The following is a 26,248-nucleotide window of genomic DNA, read 5'->3' on the forward strand; positions in this document are numbered from 1 at the left end:
CCCCTTCTTGGCCTTAACTCCTCCAGACGCTGGGATGGAGCAGGAGAGAGATTTCCAACTTCTCCACCAGCACACGAGCTCCTCTGTCCTGCAGTCTAGCAGTCTCCCGTAGGAAGGGTGGCAGCTGGACTCCAAGGTCACTGACAAGCTGCACCAGAGGGGGATGAAGTCACCGGGCCACCGACTGAAACGGGGCTGGGTGTTTTCTAGCAAAATGCCAGAGGCCGAATAGGTGTGTCCGCTGACTGCTGGGGAAGCACGTGTGGCACTTACCAGGGAGAGGGAGCTGCCAGATGCTGGAGAAGCCAAGCTGCCACTGCTCGCAGTGGGACTGGCTGCATGGTGCGGCCCACGATGGGCAGGGAAGAAAATTGGAGGCATCTACCGTTGAAACGTCTTAGAGTTAATAACACGTGCACTAAGAACGCGTCTTTGAATGGTTACATTCTCAGGAGGCTGCTCCCTAATTATTATGTTAGTCAATGTAAAAAGCCCTTGATAAGTATGGGACCCATACCGACTTAGTTGATCAGGCAGATCATAAACCTGTTCTGGGGAAAGAAGCTCTTCCAAACCTCTTGCGTTTTAGAAGCAGAGGAATCAAAAACAGAAGAAACACAACTTGCCTTAATGACTAGATAAGGTAGAGACTGGTGACACTGAATGTAATGTGCCATGTTCTGCAGGAAAAAGAAATCTCAACTCAGTGATAATACTAGCCCTAGGCCCCCAGCACTCAGCCACTGCCCTAGGCATGATGCACCTTTAAGAAATTCAGCACTATTTATTAGGGGTCGGACCTTCCACTTTTATTTTCATTTTTACCTGCTTGGTCCCTGCTTTCTTGAGAACTGGACCCATCTGTGTGGCTGTCTAGATTATCCATCCCACCATCCTTAACATATTTCCAGAGGTCTCTAATGAAGATCCTCAGCTCAGAACATTAAAAACTGTTATGTCTTTTACCCTGGCTGATTCTCTTCCATTCTTCTTTCTTTAAGAAATTAGGAACACAAAAGACAAGCAGAAAGGAGAAAACAGCATAATTTAAGAAGCTGACCCCAAAGTAAATTCTGTATTCTCGTGTTATTCCTCCATGGGGTTGTACTTCCTTCTAGCAACTTCTTCAAAGGAGCAGTTCATTCTGCAGTTCACCGGTTAAGTCTCCTTTGAACGCCCTAGAAAGGTTTTTCCATTAGCGACTCTATCCAGCTGGCCCCGTTTATTAGCTTAGTGGTGGCGATGACATATTCTGTACCTCCATCTTCCAGCTGGGAAAGAAATCGCAGGGCAGCAATTTCAGCAAAGGTTACACCCCCGAGGAAAAATATCAGAGTGACTCGGTTTTCTCCCGGTTGACCTAAAATATAAACATTTCAGAATGAAGAATTATTATTGATGCTTCTCTCCCCACCTCTTAAAAAAATTACACCATTCCTAAGGAAAAATAGTCATATATGTCTTGGTACAGACAATTCATTTGAAACTCAGGACCATGATTTTGATCTCAATGTTTTTTCTAACTTCTGAGATCCTCAGTTCAGAGGCTGAAAGCGGCTTCTCCTGAGGGAGTAATGGGTTCTAGTGCTTACAATATAATTCACAACTAACAAAAGAGGTATGTATATCGGACTCTGACTCCTAAGTACTTTACAAATGTATTTTACAAAGCAATTGCATAATACATGGAAGAGCACACTAACACTGCATAATCATCTGTGGATATGGGCCGTGGACTTACGTTTCTTTTGTAGCCCTGTGGGCAACGGCTGCCGCTCCTCAAAGTGGGGCCCTGGGAGGATACGCAGAACTTCCTCGATACTCCGCCAGCCGGGCCGGGAAAGCAGCTGGGCCAGGCGCACACTGAGAGGGGCATAGCCACTGTACACGTACGATATGTCCGTGGGATTCTGTTAAATAATTAAAGGAAAAAAGGCCTGTAGAGAGGGCGAGAGAGAGACGTATAGCCGCCTAACTGTGGCTTGTGGGGTAGCCCAAAATTATTTGATTTGGCTTTGAAGGCAGAAACACAAACCCCCGAAATAGCCTGCTCCAATACTGAAATATCCTGCTGCAATAATATCAAAATATCCTGTTCCAATCCACCCCGCTGGGCTCTGTTCTTAGCAGCCAAAGGTTCACTTTCGACTCAAATCTTCAATAGCCACTCAAAGCATCTATAGGTGCTGAAGATGAAAAATTGTTACTTGGTTTGGCAAGAAACTTCTTGGACGGTAAAGTGGAACTCCCTGGCCGAGAACATAACCCCTGAACACGCCAATTCCACTTTCAGGCACTTATCCCACAGAGGGGCTTGTACTCGAGAGGACAAAAGACCAAAGCACAAAGATATTAACTGCAACACTGTGCGAACTGGCAAAGGACTGCAAACGACCTGAATTTCTATCAGTAGAAATCTGATACATCATAAAATAAGATGTATCTGAAAAACCACTAGGTAGCAATTAATTTTAAAAATTATTTTATTTTATTCTTGGCCTTGGCGCTCAGCCTGAGGGATCTTAGTTCCCCGACCAGGGATCGAACCCAGGCCCCCTGCAGTGGAAGCTCGGAGTCCCAACCACTGGACCGCCAGGGAAGTCCCTATGTAGCAATTTAAAAGAACTTAAAAGAATGAGGAGATCACAGAAGGCTCTTCAAGGTACAGTGTTAAGTGGTGGGTGGGGTGGGGAAAGAGGTCAGCGCCGTGAAGAGCTGAACTAATCTATGACTTACGTTGTACAACACAGGAATTAAGATTATCTATATTCCCACTGGACAAAAACAATCCAATTTTGCTACTGAGGCAGGAGACTGTTTGTTAGCTTTTGTGGCAAGACGCAGCCTAATAAAGTCCCTTATGAAAAACCAAAAAAGAAAATAAGAAAAATGAAACTTAGAAAGATTGGAGTAAACAATAAGTACATAGCAAAGCACACCCCACTTTGGAGACCAGTGGTATAGAATATGCACCATTTATGTAAAAATGTTTGTCTGTACGTAGACTCTTTCTGGAAGGATAGATTACAAGCTGGTTACAGTGCTCGCCTCTGAGGGGAAACTGAGGTTGGATGTGGGAGGAGCCTTGCTTCTCACTGTTTGCTTTCCCTGTACGGATCTTTGCCTGACCCTCCCGCATTTCTCCCTGGTGCTCTGTGCCCCGTTGGCGGCCCCGTGGGCTCTACGCCAGCTGGAAACCGGAGAGAGGATGGCAGCGTGCGTTGTTGCCCTGACTTCCCCTCTGTGGTGCTGCCAGAGGTTGGTTGTGTCCCTCGGCTTGTCAGATGGCCGGGCCACACAGCTCTTCTCTCCCGGTTCTGGAACAGCTCCCTTCCCCTGCCCTCAGGCCTCGGCTGGGGAGGGTTCCCCAGTGCATTGCCTCTCCCCAGTCCACCCCGTCTTTATGAAACTCCTTCAAACTACCCAGTGCAAGAGCACCCTCTGCTTCCTGCTGGGATCCACACGAATGCATGACTTTCTTCAAAACATTAGAAAACTGTCTTTAGAAAGCAAGGTGGATGCGGAGATCATGTAGCGTATGTTGCTGCAATAACCCGTTAGCTGGGAACTCAAATGAGTTGAAGAGCGGGAGCATCTCACTTGCTCGTTTGCATCATCCATCCAGAGGCGTAACGTTTTCCGGATGGTTGGGTAAGTGTTTCTGCCCCCCGTCTGTGGTTTCAGCAGGCCAGCCTTCTCTAGGTTGTGTAAGGTCAATATGTGCTCATAGCCGTATGTCTGCAAGAGAAGTCGAATCAGGAAAACGGTTTCTGCGGCGTTCAAAAAAGAGCACTTCCACGTACACATGGCCAGTAGGCAAATGAAAAGCTGCTCAGCATCACTAATTATTAGAGAAATGCAAGTCAAAACCACAACGAGGTACCACCTCACACTGGTCAGAATGGCCATCATTAAAAAGTCCACAAAGAACAAATGCTGGAGAAGGTGTGGAGAAAAGGGAACCCTCCTACACCGTTGGCGGGAATGTAAGTTGGTGCAGCCACTGTGGAAATCTGTATGGAGGTTCCTCAGAAAATCAGAGTTGCCATATGATCCAACAATTCCACTTCTGGGCATATATCCAGACAAAACTATAATTCAAAAAATACATGCGCCCCTATGTTCAGAGCAGCACTATTTACAAGAGCTAAAACATGGAAACAACCTAAATGTCCATTGACAGATGAATGGATAAAGATGTGCTACATATATACAATGGAATATTACTCAGCCATAAAAAAAGAATGAAATAATGCCATTTGCAGCAACATGGATACAACTAGAGATTATCATACAAAGTGAAGTAAGTCAGAAAGAGAAAGACAAATACCATGTGATATCACATACATGTGGAATCTAAAATACGGCATAGATGAACCCATCTACAAAACAGAAACAGAGTCACAGACATAGAGAACAGACTTGTGGTTGCCAAGGGGAAGCGGGGTGAGGAGGGAAGGACTGGGAGTTTGGGGTCAGCAGATGTAAACTATTCTATATAGGATGGATAAACAACAAGGTCCTACTGTAGAGCACAGGGAACTCTATTCAATATCCTGTGATAAACCGTCATGGAAAAGAATATGAAAAAAAAGAATGTCTCTATGTGTATAACTGAGTCACTCTGCCGTACAGCAGAGATTGGCAGGACGTTGTAAATCAACTCTACTTCAATTAAAAAAAAAAAAAAGAGCACGTGCAACACATCCACTGGTCTGCACTCTGGGGCACGTTACCGAAGTCCAGGCAATGACCGTCCACGGGCACAGGTGCAGGGCAGGGATGAAGCCTGCCCTAAAACCGCCTGCCATTACAGCAAATCCAGATCACTGGATCACTCAAAGAATGATGTCAATATTTTACTTTAAAGTCAGAATTTACGGACCCAACTTAAGTGAGCATCAAATAAATTACAGTACATTTTTATATGGGATATAATTAGCTATTAAAAAAAGAAAGAGGCAGGTGTATACATCCTGATAAGAAAGGCCTTCTGGATTTATTCTTAAGGACAAAAAAATATGAGAAGACTATTACGTATAGTAGGATTTCACTTTTGTTAAAAAAGATACAGTAAGTAATAATAATAGCTAACACTTATATAATACTTTCCATGGCGGGGGCACTGGTGTGTTCTAAGTGCTTTACATACATTAACTCAGTCATTCTTATTATAACCCCACGAGGTAGCCACTATTATCTCCATTTTATAGAGAAGTTTAAATAACTTGCCCAAGGTCCCACAGCTAATGAGTAACAGACTGGCACGGGGATCCAGCTGGTCTCATCCCAGGGTCTGTGTATGTAAACATTCTTTGTACATAGGTGCAAAGACAGGAATCTGGAAGCACACAAACCAAACTGCTGACACTGGTCCCTTCCAGGCAGGGAAATGGGGGAGGGGGAGGCGGGGGAGGGTCATGGTTTGCACCATGTACTTCTGCTCTATTTGAACGTTATATGATGAGAATGCACGTGTAATTTCTGTAATTTTTTAAAAGGCAAAAAACAAACAAACCAAAACCCCCCAAAACCCAAACTGAATGAGTGTTGAGTTTTAACACTAACATACTTAACTGTGACTAGTAATAGCAAATAAATAGTGCCTGAGACATTTTTAAACAGAAGGGAGAATTTTAAAAACAATGGTGGGCTTTTCCTTATTATAAAGTAACAGGCTTGATTTAAGTAAGTTGGCTAAAGAATCATCATCAGAAATGTGCAAAAAGTTCTCTTCCTCCATCGAAGAGTTGGGTTAACAACAAGAGCACTAGACCCTGGCTGTCTGGGTTTTAGCCCTGGCTCTGCCACATACTAGCTAGTGACCTTGGGTAAGTTATAGCACTACTCTGTGCCTTAGTTTTCTCATCCATGAAATGGGGATGGTAAGGGTATACAACTCAGCGCTGTTGTAAGGATTAAACAAATGAATACACATAAAGCTCTTCCAGTTGAGCCTGGCACATAGTAAAAGCTCACTAAACATTAGCTATTGTTATTATTATGCAAGCACAGTAAACAATGAATACCAAGGACAATCCCTCCATGTATTAAAAAACTTAAAATACAGTGGAAACACTATACCAAAATAGCAGCTTTGGGAAGTATTTTTTTCTTAAGATGTTTTCTCCCCCAGCAAATTAGTAATTTAAAACTATACTGACCTGCAGGATTTCTCTTTTGTAATAATCCAAAACTTTTTGTTTGAGTCCACTATTGCACACGGATTGGAGGCAAACTAGTCTTAACACCTTGATCAGCGGATGTTTTTGGGCAACACAATCCTCAATGTAACTGTTGACCTGGAAACAAAATATATACCGGTACCAGCATCTGGTTTGGGGCCCTAAAGAACTTGATATTTACTATTAGTTTTCAAAGTCAACTATTGTGTGGTGACCTGGATGGGAAGAGAATTTGAAAAGCAACAGATACCATAATCTATTCCTATATATGTGTGTGTATATGTATGTATACGTTTATCTGAATCACTCTGCTGTGCGCCTGAAGCGAACACAACATTGTTATCAACTCTACTCCAATATAAAAGAAAAATAAAAAAAAAAAAAAAAAAAGGAGATGAGTGGGAGAACGGTTCATTCTTTTTTTCACTGTCCCTAAGCCCCCTCCAAAGTAGCTCCTCTGGCCCCTGCTACACGCACCCCCGTCACCATGCAGACACACCAGCGCTGGGGAGCACAGGGCAGTGAGGGCGCACGCAGGCAATCCAGCGGCCTGTCTGGACTCACCTGTCTCCATGGACAACCTCGGGAGAGGCTGCTGCAGGTCCCGGGTGTGTGACCATAACAGCAGCCATTTATCAGCATGAGTAACAGGAATCTTTTTAGAAGATGGGAATTTTCATAAATCGAATAATTTTAAATTTAGTAATAGAAGTGAATATTTAAGGGAAATTATATGATCGATTCTCTCAGAAAGCAAATCTATTCATTTATCTATTCTAGTCCTAAAGGTCTTTGATTTTAGGGGCTGGGTCTCACCTCTCTGTGCATTGTAGGAAGTGCCTTGCATAGGATAATGTTAAATATTTGATACTTGATAAAGTCTCTTTTCACATTTTGCATTTGCTCTTCAAAATATGTAGACAAGGCATGGGAATCAAAGCAATTGCTTTTCTAGCTATAATCTTTTTTTTTTTTTTTTTTTTTTTTTTGCGGTACGCGGGCCTCTCACTGTCGTGGCCTCTCCCGCTGCGGAGCACAGGCTCCGGACGCGCAGGCTCAGCGGCCATGGCTCACGGGCCCAGCCGCTCCGCGGCATGTGGGATCTTCCCGGACCGGGGCACGAACCCGTGTCCCCTGCATCGGCAGGCAGACTCTCAACCACTGTGCCACCAGGGAAGCCCATATAATCTTATGTTTGATAAGGTATCAATTATTTGTTAGAACAGTTTTATTGTACACATACCTTATCAGTGTCTATTCCAGACATAAACTCCTGCTCCACTGTTAATTTATCAAAGAAGTCTTCAGAAGCTAAAATGGAATTAGCAAATTTGTAACTAAGAAATTAATGTTAACCCTTTTATACACAGAGCATGATTAAGAAACAAGACACGCAAAGAAGAAAGCAAGCAAAAAGTTCAAATCGTCACCTGAAAAGAATCTTCTAAGAAACATGGAAACCCCTACAAGCCTGAGCTCCTAAATTACATCTAGAAATAGTCGACCGCTGTACCCCTTTGTTATCCTTAGGACTCTAATAAGGACTCAAGAATTTTTTCTCAGTATCAATGAAAGCTAATTTTGAAAGAGCATTTTACTTGCATCACCAGATCCAACCCAGTTTCACTTGATTTCCACTTCTATTAATATGAAAACAATGGATTGATTTTCCAACACTTTTATATAAGATTCAAAGTATATTTTATAAAACAGGGCATTGAACAATCTCCAACTCAGCTTTTACAGCCTGTGTTTTAATGAATAAACGCACATCTTCCAAGCCCTTTCAAAATACTTTAACATATGCTCTCTACCAATTCTGCAGAGAGTCTTCAAGAGAAAAACAAGAACTAAAACAGAAACATGATGCTGCTCTAATTAAGTAATCCTTAACAACAGGAAAAAAACCAGACCGAAAAAATTAACCGCCTCATGTTATGGGAAGAATTTTTTTCTCTTTTCGACATTCCAAATATCTTATCATATGATTACGTGATTTTAATAATGAAAAAAATTGAGTTAACCACAAAGGGAACAGTTTTGACTATAAACATTCGAATACTTAACGCTGAGAATAACATACGGTGTTAAACAGAGCTGACCTTCCCCAGGGAGTACTGTGGGGCCAGTGATCACGGTGTCAGTCATGGGGCGTGCAAGTCAGGCCCAGGTGAGCACGATCACTCCCAAGGATACTCACTAGTTACATCTTTGATTAGCTCTGCAATCGAGGTGTGGTTTGCGAGGGAGCCCCTTGCTGCCTGCATGTGGGGCAGCTGCGAAACGAACTGCTTGATCTCCCCAACGGTCTTTGCGTTGTGCCTCTCCTGAAACGCGTGAAACAGCAGAACCGTTGAGCGGGGAAAATATTTTAAGTGCTCTGTTCTTTGTATTGCTTAGAGGACATTTAATTTATACTAATGCGGAAGAACAGAATACAAATAAATCAGGCCAAACCCACCTCCAACATGACCCAGAAAAACAGAAAAGATAGGCTCGCTGTTCCCGTTCACTGCATTAGTACTTTTTTTTTTTTTTTTTTTTTTTTTTTTGCGGTACGCGGGCCTCTCACTGCTGTGGCCTCTGCCACTGCGGGGCACAGGCTCCGGACGCGCAGGCTCAGCGGCCACGGGCCCAGCCGCTCCGCGGCATGTGGGATCTTCCCGGACCGGGGCACGAACCCGTGTCCCCTGCATCGGCAGGCGGACTCTCAACCACTGCGCCACCAGGGAAGCCCTGCATTAGTACTTTTTAAGGGAGCAAATGCCTAATGTTTTGTCTTTCTAGGCATCAGATCATATTGTGATTAGTATTTGTGGGGGACAGTACTAGGTTGTCCACAAACATTTCTGAGTAAAAAACTAAAACAAAGACATGTTCAGAGGGGAACATAAACGGCAAAACACCTCCTCCGTAATAGAAAAAAAAATCCGTTCTTACTGCTGAACCTCAATCTTGAATACTGTCCATGAATAAAGAGAACCTTACTGGGTGATGAGAAAATTTTTTCTTTGCAAAATTTAGTAATTTAAGCCAAAAGTAACTTCAGAAATTTGAAGAAAATCAATTAGCAAACACAATTCCTAAGAAAGATGAAACCTGGAATACACACTCAGTAAAAAAAAAATCAGCCTTCAAAAATTCTCCCAATTTATGTTTCCAAAGATCAAATACGCAGAGTTCAGCATCTTACTGAATTCGCATGTTTAACCAAGAATAAATCAGTGGTGGGACAAGAGGAGGCAGGAAGGTGATAATGAAGCCACCAATTTAAAAGCTCTGGGCTACTGGGATTTCACTCTTATTATCACCTACCGCATCTGCAGGGCTCCCCTGAACGTTGGCTAAACTGGGAGCTTTTGGCCCAAATCGCAAGTTCTATTATAGAGGATACTTTGAGTACAGCTGGCTTCCTTTTTTTTTTTTTTTTTTTTAACAGCTGCCTTCCACTTAAGTGAGATAGGAAATAATTAAAAGGAAGGTAAAACAAATATTTATGGTGAAAGCTTGTAAACTGCAAACACTACCCCTTTCTCGCCCAAAAGGAGAAAAACTTAACACCTTTTCTCATGGGTCTGGGAAAAAGTTTAAAAAGAAAATCTTGGGTCCTCCAATGGCTGAGTCCGCAGGTTCTTAGGATGAGACCTGCAGCTCTGCTTAGTGGCTGCACTTCCGGCAGCTCTTCCTTCCTTCGTGGGGCGGGCAGTCTAGCCAGAATCAGGATGACAACCAAACCGTCTCACCTCGAACGCTGCAGAGATCACCTTTGCTTTCTTGCTAAGCACGGAGCCCACTGCATTGAAGTTTTTATCTCGGATCTCAGCATACAGCTCCTCTGCAGAATTCAGCTGAAGCTTCTTTGCTTCTGTGGGAAGGTCCTTACCACCATCGCCCTGTTTCTTAGGTGCAAATTTCTCCGGAGGTAATTTCACGTAACCTGAACAACAGTGGAAGGGAACAAGGCTCTGCGCGCGTTTAATGGAAGAACCAGTCAAGTGCTCAGGCGCAAAACAATCTTCCAACTTAGGAGAGGATGGAAGCCGGCTTTAGAAAAAACTGGAGTATAGCACTGAGGTTTTGATTTTTCCACGATCAAAGTACAGAATGTAGTGACTCTTTAATATTAATATCATGGTTCCACTTTTCTTTGGGGGCACCTATCTGAATCAGTGCAGCAATGACCAGTTCCTGAACTTATTCAGGGATCAGGTTACTTTTTCACTTAAAAAAAATTACAAGGCTCTCCCCATTATCTTCCAGCATTCTTCAAACTGTAAGTCATGTCCTATTAGTAGATCATGAAATCAAGTTGGTGGGTTGCAATCAGCATTATAAACGAACAAACAAAACATTAAATACCGCAGTGCATCACATGAAGTAGGGTGGGTTTTTTTTTTTAAATAAAATGTTGCTTCAGTTTCACACACACACGTGTGCATATACTAGGTCATGATATAAAAAATATATTTCTTACTATAGGTTGTTGTCGAAAATAGTTTGAAAGCCCACTTCCTGTTTTTATAAATAAAGTTTTATTGGCACAAAGCCATGCCTTTTCATTATGTCTCATCTGGGGCTGCTTTCACATTACAAAGAAGAAGTGAGATTCCACAGAGGCACTGCATGACCTAAAATATTTGCTCTCTGGCTCTTTACAGAAGTTGTCCACCCGGCTCTAGAACAAGCTCCCAAATTCCTCAGCACAGCATCCAGTCCCTCCACTAAGTAGCCTTAACCCTCTTCTCCCGTCTCTGTTCCTGCCAAACCAACTTAGTCACCATCTCCGGGAACACCCCACACGCCCTCACGAGTTGCCTATAAACTGGTTTAACTCTAAGAAGCTTGGCAATATGAATCAAGGGCCTTATAACGTTAACACCTTTGACCCCAAAATTCCGCATCAGAGAATGTAGCTTAAGAAAGTAATAGGCTATATGAAAAAAATTTTTTGTATACAGATGCTTTTATAACCATAAAAAAACCCCAAATAACCTAAAATGCCCAACATTAGGGGAAGGATTATGCAAACCATGGTATAATATATATTATGGATTTTAATTAAGCTGTTAAAATTATGCATATGCTGAGAAAATGCTCATATTATACCAAATGAAAAAAGAGGTTCAGGGAATTCCCTGGCGGTCCAGTGGTTAGGACTCCGTGCTTTCACTGCCGAGGGCCAGGGTTCAATCCCTGGTTGGGGAATCCCGCAAGCCGCGCGGTGGAAAAAAAAACAACAAAATAAGAGGTTCAGAGTAACTTGGACAAGCTGACGCTATTTATTTTTTGTTAACTAAAATAAACTCTGCATAGAATAAGACTATAAGGAAATACACCAAAATATTAACACTGGCTGTCCCAAGGTTTGGGGGGTAGGGCTTCAGGGATAATGGGAGATCTATGTTTTCCTTCTTTATTTTTCCAATTTTCCCTTAATTGATATTTGACTCATATTATGGAAAAACCTTGCTGCAGAGAAACTGTGAATTTATACATATTCCTTCTCTTCTTGGAGAATCCCCTCCTACCTCTCACCTGTCTTAGAGCCCCCTGAGGCTGCCTCACAGGTCATCTCCCTGCTCTAAACTCTAGCTCCCTTTAATGGTCTCCTGGGCGTTTCACTCTCTGGGACCATGAGAGGAGAGGCACCCTTGTTTCCTTCTGGTTTTTTTTTTTTTCCAACAGCCCTGCTACCTTGTTTCTTTGACCCCCACCCACTATCCAGCACAGAACTCCTCTGTCAATGAAATGGAGTTTTAGAAAGTATTTAAGATGTCATCTGTTGGAACAAATAATTTAAAAATAAAACTTTTTACAACTTTATCATTAAAGACTCTTTGTGTTGTGGAAACCCCTCTTCATGGCTGTGTCTTCACCTATTCCCTTGGCCATCCATCCATCCTTATGGTAAAATATGCATAACATAAAATTTACCATTTTAACCATTTTACAGTGAACACTGCAGTAGCATTTAGTACATACACAACTCTGTACAACCACAGCTAGTACCTAGTTCCAGAACCTTTTTATCCCAAAAGGAAACCCCATACCCAATAAGCAGTCACTCCCCATCCTCTTCGAGTCCTGGCCACCACTACTCTGTTTTCTGTCTCTGTGTTTTCTCCTTCTAGGCCGTTCCTTGGCTCCCTGTGATGTGATTCAGGACGGCAACAGAGGCCAGGGGCTGATGGAAACCAGAGAAGGGGGCCTGGATGGGACAGAGGGAGTGGTGGGACCTGTCGTAAACTGGAGACAGGGGCCTGTCTAAAGCAGGGTCTCCACTGGGCACCAGCTGCAATGTGGGGATGTGGCCTCGGGGTCGCCGGAGCTTCAGATGTTTTTAAAGACATGGCATACATGGGAACTCCCTGGCGGTCCAGTGGGTAGGGCTCCGTGCTTTCATTTCCGAGGGCCTGGGTTTGATCCCTGGAGCTAAGATCCCGCAAGCCGCGTGGCATGGCCAAAAAAATAAAAATAAATTTAAAAAGAGACATGGCATCCGTCAGGATTATTATTAAAAATTCTCTCCAATTTTAAATGCTGACAGAAACAAACAAACAGACAAACATCACGCGGACCAAAACCAAATAAAACATTTGTGACCTCTGACCCCAACAGTCTGTCAGGTCTAAACTCTAGCAGGCCTTCAAATCTTCCGTCGGGTGTCCCCAACCTCCCGTATCAGCCTTTGCCCCAGAATGTCCCAGCTATGCTCTCTGCCTCAGCAAGCTGGTCGTCCCATGGTTCCCTGCAGGTATTATGCCACCTGCCCCCTCGCCAGCACTCCCCCCAAACTCTACCCCTCTTCCCAAACCCAGTACCAAGGCCACCTCTTCCAGAAGCTTTCCTGAACAATGGCCTGCCACGGCATCTACGTTCTCCAACTGCAGAGCCATCTGTTTATTTAGCCCTCGGCCTCTGCTCACAGCAGGCAAGCACAGTCCTGTGCAGTAAACATCTGCCAGCCCTTGTGTGACGGACAATGGTAGTTTGCTCAGATGTCGTTTAATTTTTTTTTTTTTTTTTTTTTTTTAGCCACGTGTGCGGCATGCAGGATCTTAGTGTCCTGACCAGGGATTGAACCCATGCCGCCTGCATTGGAAGAATGAAGTCTTAACCACTGGGCCGCCAGGGAAGTCCCTCAGATGTCCTTTAATCCTAGTGTCTGCAGGTCTAAAGCCAGCACTTTTATTTTTTTCAAATATTCTCTGATTTATTTGAAAAGGAAGCACCTTCTAAAAAAATGGCCTTTTGGATATTTTTATCAGATTACCTATTAGTAAAAGTAGGTGTCACTTTACTCACTGTTCTGAATGCCATAAATTTCATCAATGAGTCCTTCATACGTGAGCTGAGTGGCAAGAGGCGTTAACAAATCCACATTCCGATCGAGCAACAAGAGATTATCAAAAACAGGGAATATTGAATTCTGGCTCCCTGTAAACTCTCTCTTCATCCTGATCATCATATTGGCCACTTGCTGGAAACAAAACATGGGATCAGGTGGGACCCTCCTGGGAATAAGCAGATTAAAAAATTCGGCTAAAAACAGAAAGAATCAAAAAAGTGAAAAAAGGAGAAAAACTGTGGAAGGGTGAGATGGATACAAAACAGGCAGCTACAGAAAAGCATTCGCTGCCGGCTGCCTGTGCCAACACTTACACTTCAGCCAGTGGCGGCAGCTATTTATGCAGAGAGTCTATTTCTGTTATTCACAGTAGTTCTGTTCTATACAGTTGCTGTGAATACTGAATCAGCAAATACCGAACCACGGCCCCGAGGGGCCATCAGGGTTAGGCTGCCGCGAACCTCTGGTTATAACATTTTTGTCATCTGATCAATATATAACCTTGTCTTATGTGTGTTTCTGTTTAAAGACACATTAAATATATGCCGTTGGTTCTCTAACACCATCACTCACGCCTGAACGAAGCTCATCTAACACGAGATTTCTCCCTAAGGCCCATCACAGCCTTCGGGCGCTCTGAGCACTAGACAGTGCTTCCGTACCACCCCTGGGGGCCATTTTAAACAGCAAAATCACCATCAAACAGAGCACAAAAATGCAAAAAAAAAAAAAAAAAAGCAGCACTGAGCAGCACATGGCATTATATAGCGGCAAAAAGGACACTTGTTTGTGGTATGAGCTGAAGGCAGAGGGTTGCTCTGTGTGACCTCAGCTGGGAACATGCACACTGGACAACTCCAATTACTGCCACTCGGAGCATGTCCACAAAACACCGTGAACACTGATTTGGGGGCTACAAATAAATTTCAGCAAATAGGTGAACTCCCAAATAAAAAGGATTGACTGTATTTGTAAACAGATTCCCACTCCTTCCCTTCCTGGGGACCAGGGGACCCCTCCTCCACCACCAGAAGCACCTGCCGTTTCTCACCCGGGCGCACTCTCCTTTCCCAAAGATCTGGGGGATCGTCCCGTACAGAGCTTGCAGGGTCATCAGCCCCTTGGCTGCGTGGTACAGGCTGGTCTGGTCGCTCTCCAGGTAGCACTCCTGCGGGGAGGAAGGGCCGGTTACAGTCACGGTCATCTGGGTGCGTGAGGCATCCACCTCTGTCTGGCGCTGGGACTACGCAGCCACTGGGTAAGCCCGTTTCCACTAATTCCCACTTTGCCAGGAAGCTGCAGACTCGGGTCCAGCCCAGGCCAGGAGGCCAACAGCTCTGCCGTCGGGGGCAGCTATGGCAGCAGTTCTCCCGTGGCAGAGCCTTCTGGAAGGCACTCCTCTTAGTTTATCAGCTCTTGAATAAGCTACTGATTAAGAAAGACTGACACGGGGACTGGGCTCTCTCATTCACCGTTGTTAGTGTAAAGGCTGGGAGGACACCGTGGGGGGGCCACATAGCGCACAAAACCCCCCAAAGTCCCAGATGACCTCACAACAGGATACCTGGCAGTTTTTACAAACATGACGCCAATTTCATATGTAATGACAGCAAATGAAGGCCATAACATCTTGAGAAATGAGAAAGGGGTAGCTGCAGCATCTTTAGAGAGTGATCTCATTTTGAGAAAATATATTTTACCTTATAAAATATACAGGGTATATTTTGTAAAGTAGACAAAATTGTACTTTTCTGCATAGAAAAAGGGACCAAAAAATATACACAAAACCAGCTAGGAAGTGAGAGGAGAGACTCTAGCAGTTCTGATATGGGTAAGAACACAGGTTCTCGACTCTGGTTGTCTTGATCTGAACCTCGGCTGTGTCACTTCCCAACTGGTGCCCTTGGCCACTTAGGTAACCTCTCTGTGCCTTATTTATTGTCTGCAGAAGGGAGTATATTCAACATAGTATATGGATTAAATGAGGTAACTGCATGTAAAACATTTCATCCCAGTACCTGAAACATAAAGTAAGTCCTTAACAAATGTTAGCTTTTATTATTAGAAATTGTTTGGATTATTATTATTTTTTTTTGTACAACCATCATCCACTCATAAGTCAAAATGGAACACTGTACCAGACATCCCTCACTGACCCTCCCAACGTGCTTCTAGCCTCCAAAGCCGGGAGGGAGGGGACACAGGAGGCATTAAGGATGAGGGTGGGACTCATGTGCTCCACCCAGGGAGGAAGGAGGGCTGTGCCTGGAAAGAGCCTAGGGAGACTCTTCCAAGTCTGATGATTTTAACATTTCACTGCATACGACATGTCCAACTCAAGAATGTCCAAAGACATACTTTCTTGAAAAATTACTTAAAACTCCCTATCAGAGCAGAGCTAAGCTAAAAATTCAAGAAAAAAAAATATTAGGGAATATCTCTCAAGATCGTATTCATTTTTTTAAACTTAAAAAGTTGTATTACTATAGACATTCTTTTTCTAATTCTTTTTTAAAAAAATTTAAAAGTTGATGACATATTAATCTTGAATTTTTTGCTCTATTATAATTGGTGGTGGGAAGATTATTTGTACTAATATCCCTGTATTCTGTGCTTGTGGAATCACCTGGTACTTCAAGCCATGAGGACATTTTTGGAGGGACAAATGCTAATACCCATTAACATTTAAATACACATATTTTTTGACCCCAAAGTCCCACATGCCTACACAATAGAATACCTGGCAGTTTTTTTGTCTGTTGTTTGTTTTGTTTTGTTTTCCTATGTTTATCAAACCAATGAAAATGAATTTTAAACAGGTGTACTTGTAACTACTTGGAATGTGTTTGTTTTCTTGACCTAATTGTAGGCAATTCTTACTTCAGGTTGGGGAAAAAAAGGGTAGGCGGTTTTGATTTTAACTAAAATTATAGTGCTTCACTCACATAACACCAGCCAGTCTAGCACACCATATAAGAAGTAAGACCTTTTAAGGAAAACTTTACATTCTAAAATTATTAAAAGGACAACATAAACTCATTCAATCATGCAGGTCCTTTAAACTTTGCTTTGAAAGTCTTAAGGAGAAAAAAATATTGTACTGTGACTAGGGCATAGGCTGGAGAAAACTTTATTTTTCTTCCCTTACCTTACTCCTTGAGAGAAGTCAATACAATTTTCCATTTGTATAAATGAAAGGCCACAGTTTTAAACTCTTTTATAATCATATTCCTTGAGCCAGAAGAAGATATACATATTTTCCACATTTTAGTTACATTTCAACAATTATGTATTATATGCTTATAGGGATCATGTTCAATGGCAAAGTGAAGTGGACTGATGGTCTCAGATGTTTCCGTGTAAGACAGCGTGTCAAGAACTGGCTTATATATTATCCGTCCTCCAGACTGACATCACACTTCATAATAGCTTGGTATGATGATTGCTGTCAAAATCGCCTGCAAGGAAACATCCGTGCCCTAGATTGACATAATTCCTAGGGATCATGTTCAATGGCAAAGTGAAGTGGACTGATGGTCTCAGATGTTTCCGTGTAAGACAGCGTGTCAAGAACTGGCTTATATATTATCCGTCCTCCAGACTGACATCACACTTCATAATAGCTTGGTATGACGATTGCTGTCAAAATCGCCTGCATGGAAACATCCGTGCCACTGGGCCTGGTCGCACCACGCAGGGACCTCGCCGGGAAGGATGTGCGGGCCCGTGAGCCCCAGCGGGTAGCGCCCACACCGCCGCCTCGGAAGGGAGGCCTCTACCATCTGCTACCTTGCAGTTTTTACAAAGGAGGTAGGTAGATTTTATGTATACTGATTTCTATATATACATATGAAGGCCACAATAGTTTAAGCCCTGTGACTGAGCATTAGAGTTCAATGAGCTGAACTCTAATTCCCACGTTTTGTACAGTGCAATGTTCAAGACGATCATAATCATAGCCCAAAAGCACAGAGAGATCTACATGTGCCTCCCGATGCCATGAAAAGCTAAATTATGCTCACTGTTTAAAATCACATAAATAAGTAAAATTACCTCAACTCTATCAGAAATCAGGCTTGAATTTAACATTAGGTAGAACTCTCAGCTTTATTATCCAGGCGAAATCTTTGACTTCTAAAATAGAATCTTAAGTGAACATATATAAGCCAAGGGCTTGAAATTCTCAGCAGAAAAGAATTCTGTTCTTTTTTGCAAACCAGCGGTTAAATAAACAGAAAATCCCTCCTCTGGACAGGTTTTGTCATGCCAGGACAAGTTTTCCTCAGCTGCTACCAATTCACATTAATTACACGGATGTGAATTAATTACATGAGGGTATACCATTATAGCTACGTGATAAAGTGAATATAGCAAAATGTTAATTCCAGAACCTAGGTGATGCGTATACGGGTGTTCACTGTACCACTGTTTCAACTTTTCTGTATATTTGAAAATTTTCATATAAAATGTTGGGGGGGCGGGAAATCTGTACCATCATTGGAAGAGATTTACTGTAAGCAAACAGTGGGGAACATGGCTGAAAAGAAGAGCCAAGAAACTCTCCTGGTTATAAAATTCATCAGTGGTGCCACTGAGTTCTTCCTCAGGTTAACTCTTTGAAAGCGGTGGTCACTGTAACAACATACTAGGGAAGAAAGAGTTTGAAATAATTTTGTGCACAACACCAGTGGTTCTCAAAAGTTCTAGTCTCCAGACCAGCAGCACCAACGTCACATACACATAACTCAAAGAAGGAAATACAGATAAATATGATTACACTAAGAAAGTACGCATAGCAAAAACTACCATAAGCTAAGTCAAAAGACAAATGTCAAAGGCAGGTAAAGAGCCTACAGATACAGGGCCCACGTATACAGTGAGCTATGCATGAGGTAATTCACTGTAGCACTGCCTCTAAAAGCATAAGATGAGAAACAACAAAATGTCCTTCAAAAGGGGACTGACTTAATAAATCATGGTACATCCAACAATGGAACAGTATGCAGCTTCAGCTTAAGAATAAAAAAGTATTTTCATAGATGGTAGAAAATGACTCCAAGATATATTATTAAGAGAATAAAGCAAGTTACCGAAGTTATATGGGATATGCTACCATTTGAATAAAAGCTCATATATACTATGAGCTGCAGCTGCCTAAAGCTCTTCCAAAAACAAATAAAAAAGAACGAGTAATAGTGACTGCTTCTGGGAGGTATGGCATTTTGAGAATTGGGTGCAGAGTGGCTTACTTTTCATTCTGTACCCTTTCTTACTCAAAGAAAATGTTCATGTACACAGATTATGTTTACAAAAGATTTTCAAATTACTTTTTTAAACATAAAGTAATATTCTTATGAGAGAAAGCATTCTTTGAAATAAAGTTGTAAACAAAACCAATATATAAAATTACATTTGGAAAAACCATCCAGAACTGGGGAACAAAGATATGCATGTTCGCTAACAAACATGCCGAAAAGAATCAGTGGGGAAAAACCGCACGGGAACAACTGGCACTATATGGAAAAAATAAATAAGCCCCGTATGGAAAAATACAGATAAAACTAAATTAGCCCCTACTTCACACCACACACTCCAAACACATGGTTCAAGCTGAATTAAAGACCTGAATATGAAAAGCAAAGCTTCAAAACTTTTAAAGGAAAATACAAGATTTTCTATGTCTTCAGGTAGAGAAGGATTTATTAAGACTCAAAAAATACAGACTGAGACTTGCCGGGTGGTCCAGTGGTTAAGAAAACGCGATTCCACTGCAGGGGGCGAGGGTTCGATCCCTGTTTGGGGAACTAAGATCCCACACACTCAGTGCGGCCAATAAAAATAAAAATTTGGGCTTCCCTGGTGGCGCAGTGGTTGAGAGTCCGCCTGCCGATGCAGGGGACGCGGGTTCGTGCCCCGGTCCGGGAAGATCCCACATGCCGCGGAGCGGCTGGGCCCGTGAGCCGTGGCCGCTGAGCCTGCGCGTCCGGAGCCTGTGCTCCGCAACGGGAGAGGCCGCAGCAGCGAGAGGCCCGCGTACCGCAAAAAAAAAAAACAAACAAAAAAAAACCAAAAAACAGACTGAAAGAAAAAAGGTGATATACTACTTTGAAGGGCTCATACCTCTAAATTTCAAAGCTTACTACAAAGTTACATTTATCAAGACAGTGTGTTACTGGCATTAAGGACAGACATATTGATCAATGGGGTAGAGCTGAGACACCAGAAATAAACACATTTAGGGACAATTGATTTTTGACAAGGGTGCCAAGACAATTAACTGAGGAGAATATACTCTTTCAGCAAATGCTGCTGGAACACATGGATATCCACATGCACACCTGCACATGCAGAAGGAAGTTGGACCCCGACCTCACATCAGATAAAAATCAACTCAAAACGCACCAAAGACCTAGACGTAGGACCAAAATCGTAAAATTCTTTGAAGAAAACATAGGAGTAAATTCATGACCTTAGATCAGATACGACACCAAAAGCATAAGCAACAAGAGAAAAAAATAGATAAATCGAACTTCATCAAAGTTAAAATCTTTGGTGCATTGAGATATCCTTTTCACCAAAAAGTGAAAAGAACCCCCAGAATGGGAGAAAATATTTGCAAATCAAATATCTGGTAAGAGACTTGCATCCAGAATATATTAAGAATTCTTAAAACTCTTATAACGAAAAGATAAATGCCCAATTCTAAAACTGTGCCATGCTTAAAGACTTAAATATAATATATGATACCATAAAACTCCTAGAAGAGAACATAGGCAAAACATTCTCTGACATAAATTATACCAATGTTTTCTTAGGTCGGTCTCCCAAGGCAATAGAAATAAAAGCAAAAATAAACAAATGGGACCTAATCAAACTTATAAGCTTTTGCACAACAAAGGAAACCATAAACAAAATGAAAAGACAACCTATGGACTGGGAGAAAATATTTGCAAATGATGGGACCGACATGGGCTTAATTCCCAAAATATACAGACAGCTCCTACAACTCCATAACAAAAAACCAAACAACTCAATCAAAAAATAGGCAGAAGAAATAGACATTTCTCCAAAGAAGACACACAGATGGCCAATAGGCACATGAAAAGATGCTCAACATCATTAATTATTAGAGAAATGCAAATCAAAACTACAATGAGGTATCACCTCACACTGGTCAGAATGGCCATCAATTATTTGCAAAGCAGAAACAGAGAGACACAGATGTAGAGAACAAACGTATGGATACCAAGGCGGGGGGAGGGAGGGTGGGATGGATTGGGAGATTGGGACTGACATATATACACCACTGTGTATAAAATAGATAGCTAATGAGAACCTGCTGTATAGCACAGGGAACTCTACTCAATGCTCTGTGGTGACCTAAATGGGAAGGAAATCCAAAAAAGAGCGGATATAGGTATACGTATAGCTGATTCACCTTGCTACACAACAGAAACTAACACAACATTGTAAAGCAACTATACTCCAATAAAAATTAATTTAAAAAAATAGTCTGCAAATAAAAAATGCTGGAGAGGGTGTGGAGAAAAGGGAACCCTCCTACACTGTTGGTGGGAATGTAAATTGGTGCAGCCACTGGAAAACAGTATGGAGGTTCCTTAAAAAACTAAAAAGAATGAAATATTGCCATTTGCAGCAACATGGATGGACCTAGAGAATATTATGCTTAGTGAAATAAGACAAAGACAAATACTACATGACATCACTCATATGTGGAATCTAAAAAAATAATACAAATGAATGTATACACAAAACAGAAACAGACTCACAGACACAGAAAACAAACTAGTGGCTACCGGTGGGGAGTGGAAGGGGGGAGGGACAAATTAGGGGTATGGGATCAACAGATACAAACTAGAATACATAAAATAGATAAGCAACAAGCGTTTACTGTATAGCACAGGGGATTACACCTAATATCTTGTAATAACCTATAATGGAATTTAATCTGCAAAAATACTGAATCACTCTGCTGTACACCTGAGATTAACATGACCATCATGCTCACAAATTTGGCAAAAATTAAAGTCTGACGTTAAAAAAGAAAACGCCAAACTTACTTTGAATGCACCCTCTGATTCCATGGATAAGAGATCCCCATCAAAAGGAATGAGATCTAGGCTGTACTCCTCCCTATGAATAAAGGATCCCAAAACACCTAGATCCTTCAACCGCTGTTCGCACAATAAGCTACGTCGTGGCACAAACAAAATGTGGAAATCTCTTGCCGGGCCACGTCTGTCTTCACTGCAAAAGAAGGAACATTTGTTAGCTTACAAGCTCTTTCGAGTCACAGACTCTTTCGCTTATTTTATTCAAACTGCCGGGCACACAAGAGGCACTAAATAAATGCTGGCTAGATAAACATATGAACATTGACTTTCAGACCCAAACTGTTAACAGTTGCTTTCTAGCTCTCTCTCTCTCTCTCTCTTTTTTTCCCTGACAGGTAAGCGTTGATTCATAGCCAGTATTTGCATTTTCTAGCTTTCTCTTAAACTATATATGGGGGCATTAAAGCTCTCAGGTTTATTGAAACAGGATATGTGTCTTGTTGAAAACAAATTGTTCTTTAACCAAACCAATGCAGCCACAGCGTCTCATATTAAAACGAAACATCGCTCTTGACTCCTATCTCTCCTCGACACTGGACTTCTCAAAATAGCCCATATGCTTTTAAGATTTTAGGGGCCACATCAATCGATTATACCACAGAGTACAGACTGGGCTGAGAGAACTTCCTCTCTCTAGACTGGATGCTAAATTAAATTTTAATCAGCTCTTACTTTGCTTATGAAATTCAAGCACCTTATATTCAGTATAACCATTAGAGGTGTTTTGTTTTTTGTTTTTAAAATCAGTGTCCTTTCTACTGATAAACGTCCAAACTTTTAGCTGTCCTGAAAGAATGGGTTTTATGATAACCGCGCTCTCAAACTCTTTGCACAATGTCACAAGTTTCCCACTTTCCTTTGTTGTATCCTTCTGTGCTTGTCCCAGTTTTTCCAAAAGACCACTTTCCAAGATATTGGCAAGAGAAGGGGTTCACAATGAAAAGCTCAGGACATTAAAACCATGAGAAGGATTAACTTCTTTTGGCCCAAACTTAAGCTCTGAGAGATACCTGAGCACATTTTCAGCGATTATATCCATCAATTCTAGCCTGGGTCTGACAACAAAAATAATATTCTTGACATCAGCTGCTGGCAAACGACTTCCTTTAAGCGTGAACATTTTTTCCACTTCATGTTCCTAGGAAAACAAACACACACAAAAGGTTAACAAAACCCCTGAAATTTACGTATGGTATCCAGACTCAGACATCATAAACACTCCCAGTCAAATGTACATCAATACTTTGTTATCAAAATTTAGATTTCCCAAAGCCAGCTGTATAAAGGACAGGTTTTCAGGATGAAGTCACTGCTACTGTATCTGAATTTAAATGACTCTCATGTGATGAACTATCAAAGACACCAGGTAACAGTCACATAATACAATGCTAGTAATTAGGATCAGTATAGAATCATCAGCCGAAGGACTGCTGTACACAAAATGTTAGCCAGGCATTGGTATCGGTGTTTATAAAAACCAAACAGCCTTGCAAGCCAACCACTCAGGAGGAAATGTAAACTTATTATTATTGCTAAAGAACAGAATTTTTTTTTTTTTGTGGTACGCGGGCCTCTCACTGTTGTGGCCTCTCCCGTTGCGGAGCACAGGCTCCGGACGCGCAGGCTCAGCGGCCATGGCTCACAGCCCCAGCCGCTCCGCGGCACGTGGGATCTTCCCGGAGGGGCACAAACCCGTGTCCCCTGCATCGGCAGGCGGACTCTCAACCACTGCGCCACCAGGGAAGCCCTATTTTTAATTTAATTTAATTTTTAAATTTATGGCCGCAACTCGCGGCATTCGAGATCTTAGTTCCCGCCCGGATCAGGGATCGAACCCGCGCCCCCTGCAGTGGAAGCGCAGAGTCTTAACAGCTGGACTGCCAGGGAAGTCCCTAAAGTACAGAATTATCAATCCCTGAACAAAACCCAAATAGCTCATTTACCTTCAGTAGTGAATACTGTGCAATCAGGCCAAATGGTCCTGTGAGGTACTCATCCCAAACTATTGCCTATAAGAAGGGAGAAACATTCTCTTATTACAGTTAGTATCAGGAATTTCAACAATATCAACAGAAAATAGCAGTCATACGTAGTAAAACTATTGGCCTCAAAGTCTGAATTACAAAGACTGTAACTGGCTCTGGTCACATTCATATATCCTACAGGTCTTAAAAAAATAGCATCAGGGCAAGTGATGTTACTGGTGGTAATGGGAAAGACCTAATCACTGTCCTCAAAGGAAAGAAGGAACTGTACTTTGTTGTGTATCTGTGTCATGGTATTATTATTAGACTGAACCATATGGAAACTGCCAATTGCAACAACTCAACTTTTATTTTATTATTTACTTACTTATTTACTTATGTATGTATGTATGTATGTATGTATGTATGTATGTATGTATGGCTGCATTGGGTCTTTCTTGCTGCACGCAGACTTTTTCTCCCGAGCGGGGGCTACGGCTTCTCATCGCAGTGGCTTCTCTTGTTGTGGAGCACAGGCTCTAGGTGCGCGGGCTTCAGGAGTTGTGGCACTCGGGCTCAGGAGTTGTAGCACTTGCGCTCAGTAGTTGTGGCTCACAGGCTCTAGAGCGCAGGCTCAGTAGTTGTGGCACAAGGGCTTAGTTGCTCCGTGGCATGAACCAGGGCTCGAACCCGTGTCCCCTGCATTGGCAGGTGGATTCTTAACCACGACACCACCAGGGAAGTCCTCAACTTGTATTTTATATATAATTATCATATAATCGAATTATAAAAAATAAAACCTCTGATATAGGTATTACAAATCTTATTTTGACAGAAGAGGAAATTTTTTTTAATTGAATTGTATACTTTATTTTTTAAACTAATTAATTAATTTTAATTTTTGGCTGTTTTGGGTCTTGCTGCGTGCGGGCTTTCTCTAGTTGCAGCAAGCAGGGGCTACTCTTCATTGCGGTGCGGGAGCTTCTCATTGTGGTTGCTTCTCTTGTTGCAGAGCACGGGCTCTAGGCGCACGGGCTTCAGTAGATGTGGCACGTGGGCTCAGTAGTTGTGGCGCAAGGGCTTAGTTGCTCCGCAGCACGTGGGATCTTCCTGGACCAGGGCTCAAACCCGTGTCCCCTACATTGGCTGGTGGATTCTTAACCACTGTGCCACCAGGGAAGTCCCAGAAGAGGAAATTTTTAAAGGCTCAGAAAGTTTAAGTAACGTCCAAGGCCATATAGGGACCTTGGACGTACACAGTATAAGGGAGTCAGGACTCCAACCTAGGACTTAATGACCCCAAAGGGTAGTGCTCTGGGGCCCTACTACTGCTAAACTCCAGTGTGATTTCTTTTTATTTCATTTTTAATTGAAATTTTTATTGAGATAACTGTAGATTAATATTCAGTTGTAAGAAACAATACAGAGACCCCCTAGTACACTTTGCCCAGTTTCCCCCAATGGAAACATTTTGCAAAACTATAGTACAATAGGTATTACAACCAGGATATTGACATTGATACAATCCATGATCTCATTCAGATTTCAGATTTATTTCCTGAGCTTGAACTGGGCACGTAGGACTTAGCCTGCTTTTGTTTTCTCTCAATTGCTTCTAGCATCCACTCTACCTCTTGAGGTCCTATTGTTTCTAATACTGATTCCTGAGTTTCCCCCATTTTCCTTTCCTCTTCAGAGTTGTATTGCCAGTTACTTAGAGGGACTGATAAATCCTAAGGGGAGAGAGGAGAGGTAATAACACTTAAAAGAAATCCTATGACGTCTCTAATCTACGGTTTCTGATTCCATTGTGAGCTGGGTGCTAATAAACGTCTAACAGGAGGAACAATGCTATTTAAGGAAGCCGACGTTAAAACCTCAAATAGCTACAACTTCTCATAATCCGAGGGGGCAGCAGGTTGTAAGGGGCTGGTGCTTCATACTTTTGAAGGTATGATTTTTAACGACACGTATGATCATTGTAATGAATGGACACTGGACCAGCTACGTCCCTGGACCGGGCCCGCCTCACCAGTTCCAGTGTCTGGGGTGGGAGCTGGGGAGCACCAGATCCGCCCCTCGACCTGACCACAAGCTGGTTCACTAGGGGCTGAGACAGCACGGTGGCTTATTCTGCTGCCATGAAACAATCACGATGCCACGCGGACTGCGGGCTGGACGCCCCAGGCCCCACCAGCGGACCCCTCTCCCCGACTTATCATTCCCGCCAGCTCTCCTCCTGGAAGCCCTAGGAAACCTCGTACACCTGAAGCCCAGGCGGTCAGGGACCTGATCAGGCCAGGCCGGACGGCGCCGGAGGGCGGTGTCGCCGCGCACTGTCCCTCACCTTGCTTCCCGCGCACTTGTCCAGGAACTCGCGCAGCTCGCGACGCACCGCCTCGCGGAGCACGTTCAGGTTCACTCGCCCGTAGGACAGGTGCGTCGCCATCTTGCCCTACCGCTCTCTTTTCCCAGCAATCCAACCGGATCTGCTTTACTTACGCGAGGCCCACAGACGCTGTCACGTGAAGGCATGTTCACGTGACGAGGGCCGCTGACAGCAAGCCAAACCCGGAAACCGGAATCGACGGGTGCCTGCTCCTCTCTCCCCAGGCC

At 42.7% G+C, this 26,248-nt stretch overlaps 1 protein-coding gene across 2 annotated transcripts; it reads right to left on the minus strand.

Annotated features, from left to right (window-relative positions):
* Nucleotides 1-800: 800 nt before the first annotated feature.
* Nucleotides 801-26,133, minus strand: VPS33A (VPS33A core subunit of CORVET and HOPS complexes). Of its 2 annotated transcripts, none has more exons than XM_028480233.2 (13): nt 25,980-26,133; nt 23,612-23,677; nt 22,679-22,806; nt 21,615-21,801; nt 14,571-14,701; nt 13,491-13,699; nt 9,929-10,122; nt 8,386-8,512; nt 7,429-7,496; nt 6,165-6,302; nt 3,601-3,738; nt 1,742-1,910; nt 801-1,360 (listed from the first exon to the last, which is right to left on the minus strand). In XM_028480233.2, the coding sequence occupies exons 1-13, from the start codon at nt 26,079-26,081 to the stop codon at nt 1,179-1,181; spliced, it is 1,839 nt and encodes a 612-aa protein (XP_028336034.1). In that variant the 5' UTR covers nt 26,082-26,133; the 3' UTR covers nt 801-1,178. The 2 variants fall into 2 exon arrangements, with proteins under 2 accessions (XP_028336034.1, XP_007128848.1); XM_007128786.3 differs by having other exon boundaries at nt 13,491-13,665; nt 14,585-14,701; nt 25,980-26,131.
* Nucleotides 26,134-26,248: the final 115 nt, after the last annotated feature.

This window comes from Physeter macrocephalus, chromosome 19 (assembly GCF_002837175.3).
Source record: "Physeter macrocephalus isolate SW-GA chromosome 19, ASM283717v5, whole genome shotgun sequence".
NCBI lineage: Eukaryota > Metazoa > Chordata > Mammalia > Artiodactyla > Physeteridae > Physeter > Physeter macrocephalus.

Coding starts and splice junctions, on each gene's coding strand:
- VPS33A (XM_028480233.2), bottom strand. CDS start 26,081: ATGGCGACGCACCTGTCCTACGGGCGAGTGAACCTGAACGTGCTCCGC. Junction 14,702..21,614: donor AATCAGAGGGTGCATTCAAA/GTAAGTTTGGCG, acceptor TCCTCCCCGCAG/GAGTGCTACCTGGAGAGCGA. Junction 10,123..13,490: donor AATTTATGGCATTCAGAACA/GTGAGTAAAGTG, acceptor ACTGTTGTTCAG/GTTACGTGAAATTACCTCCG.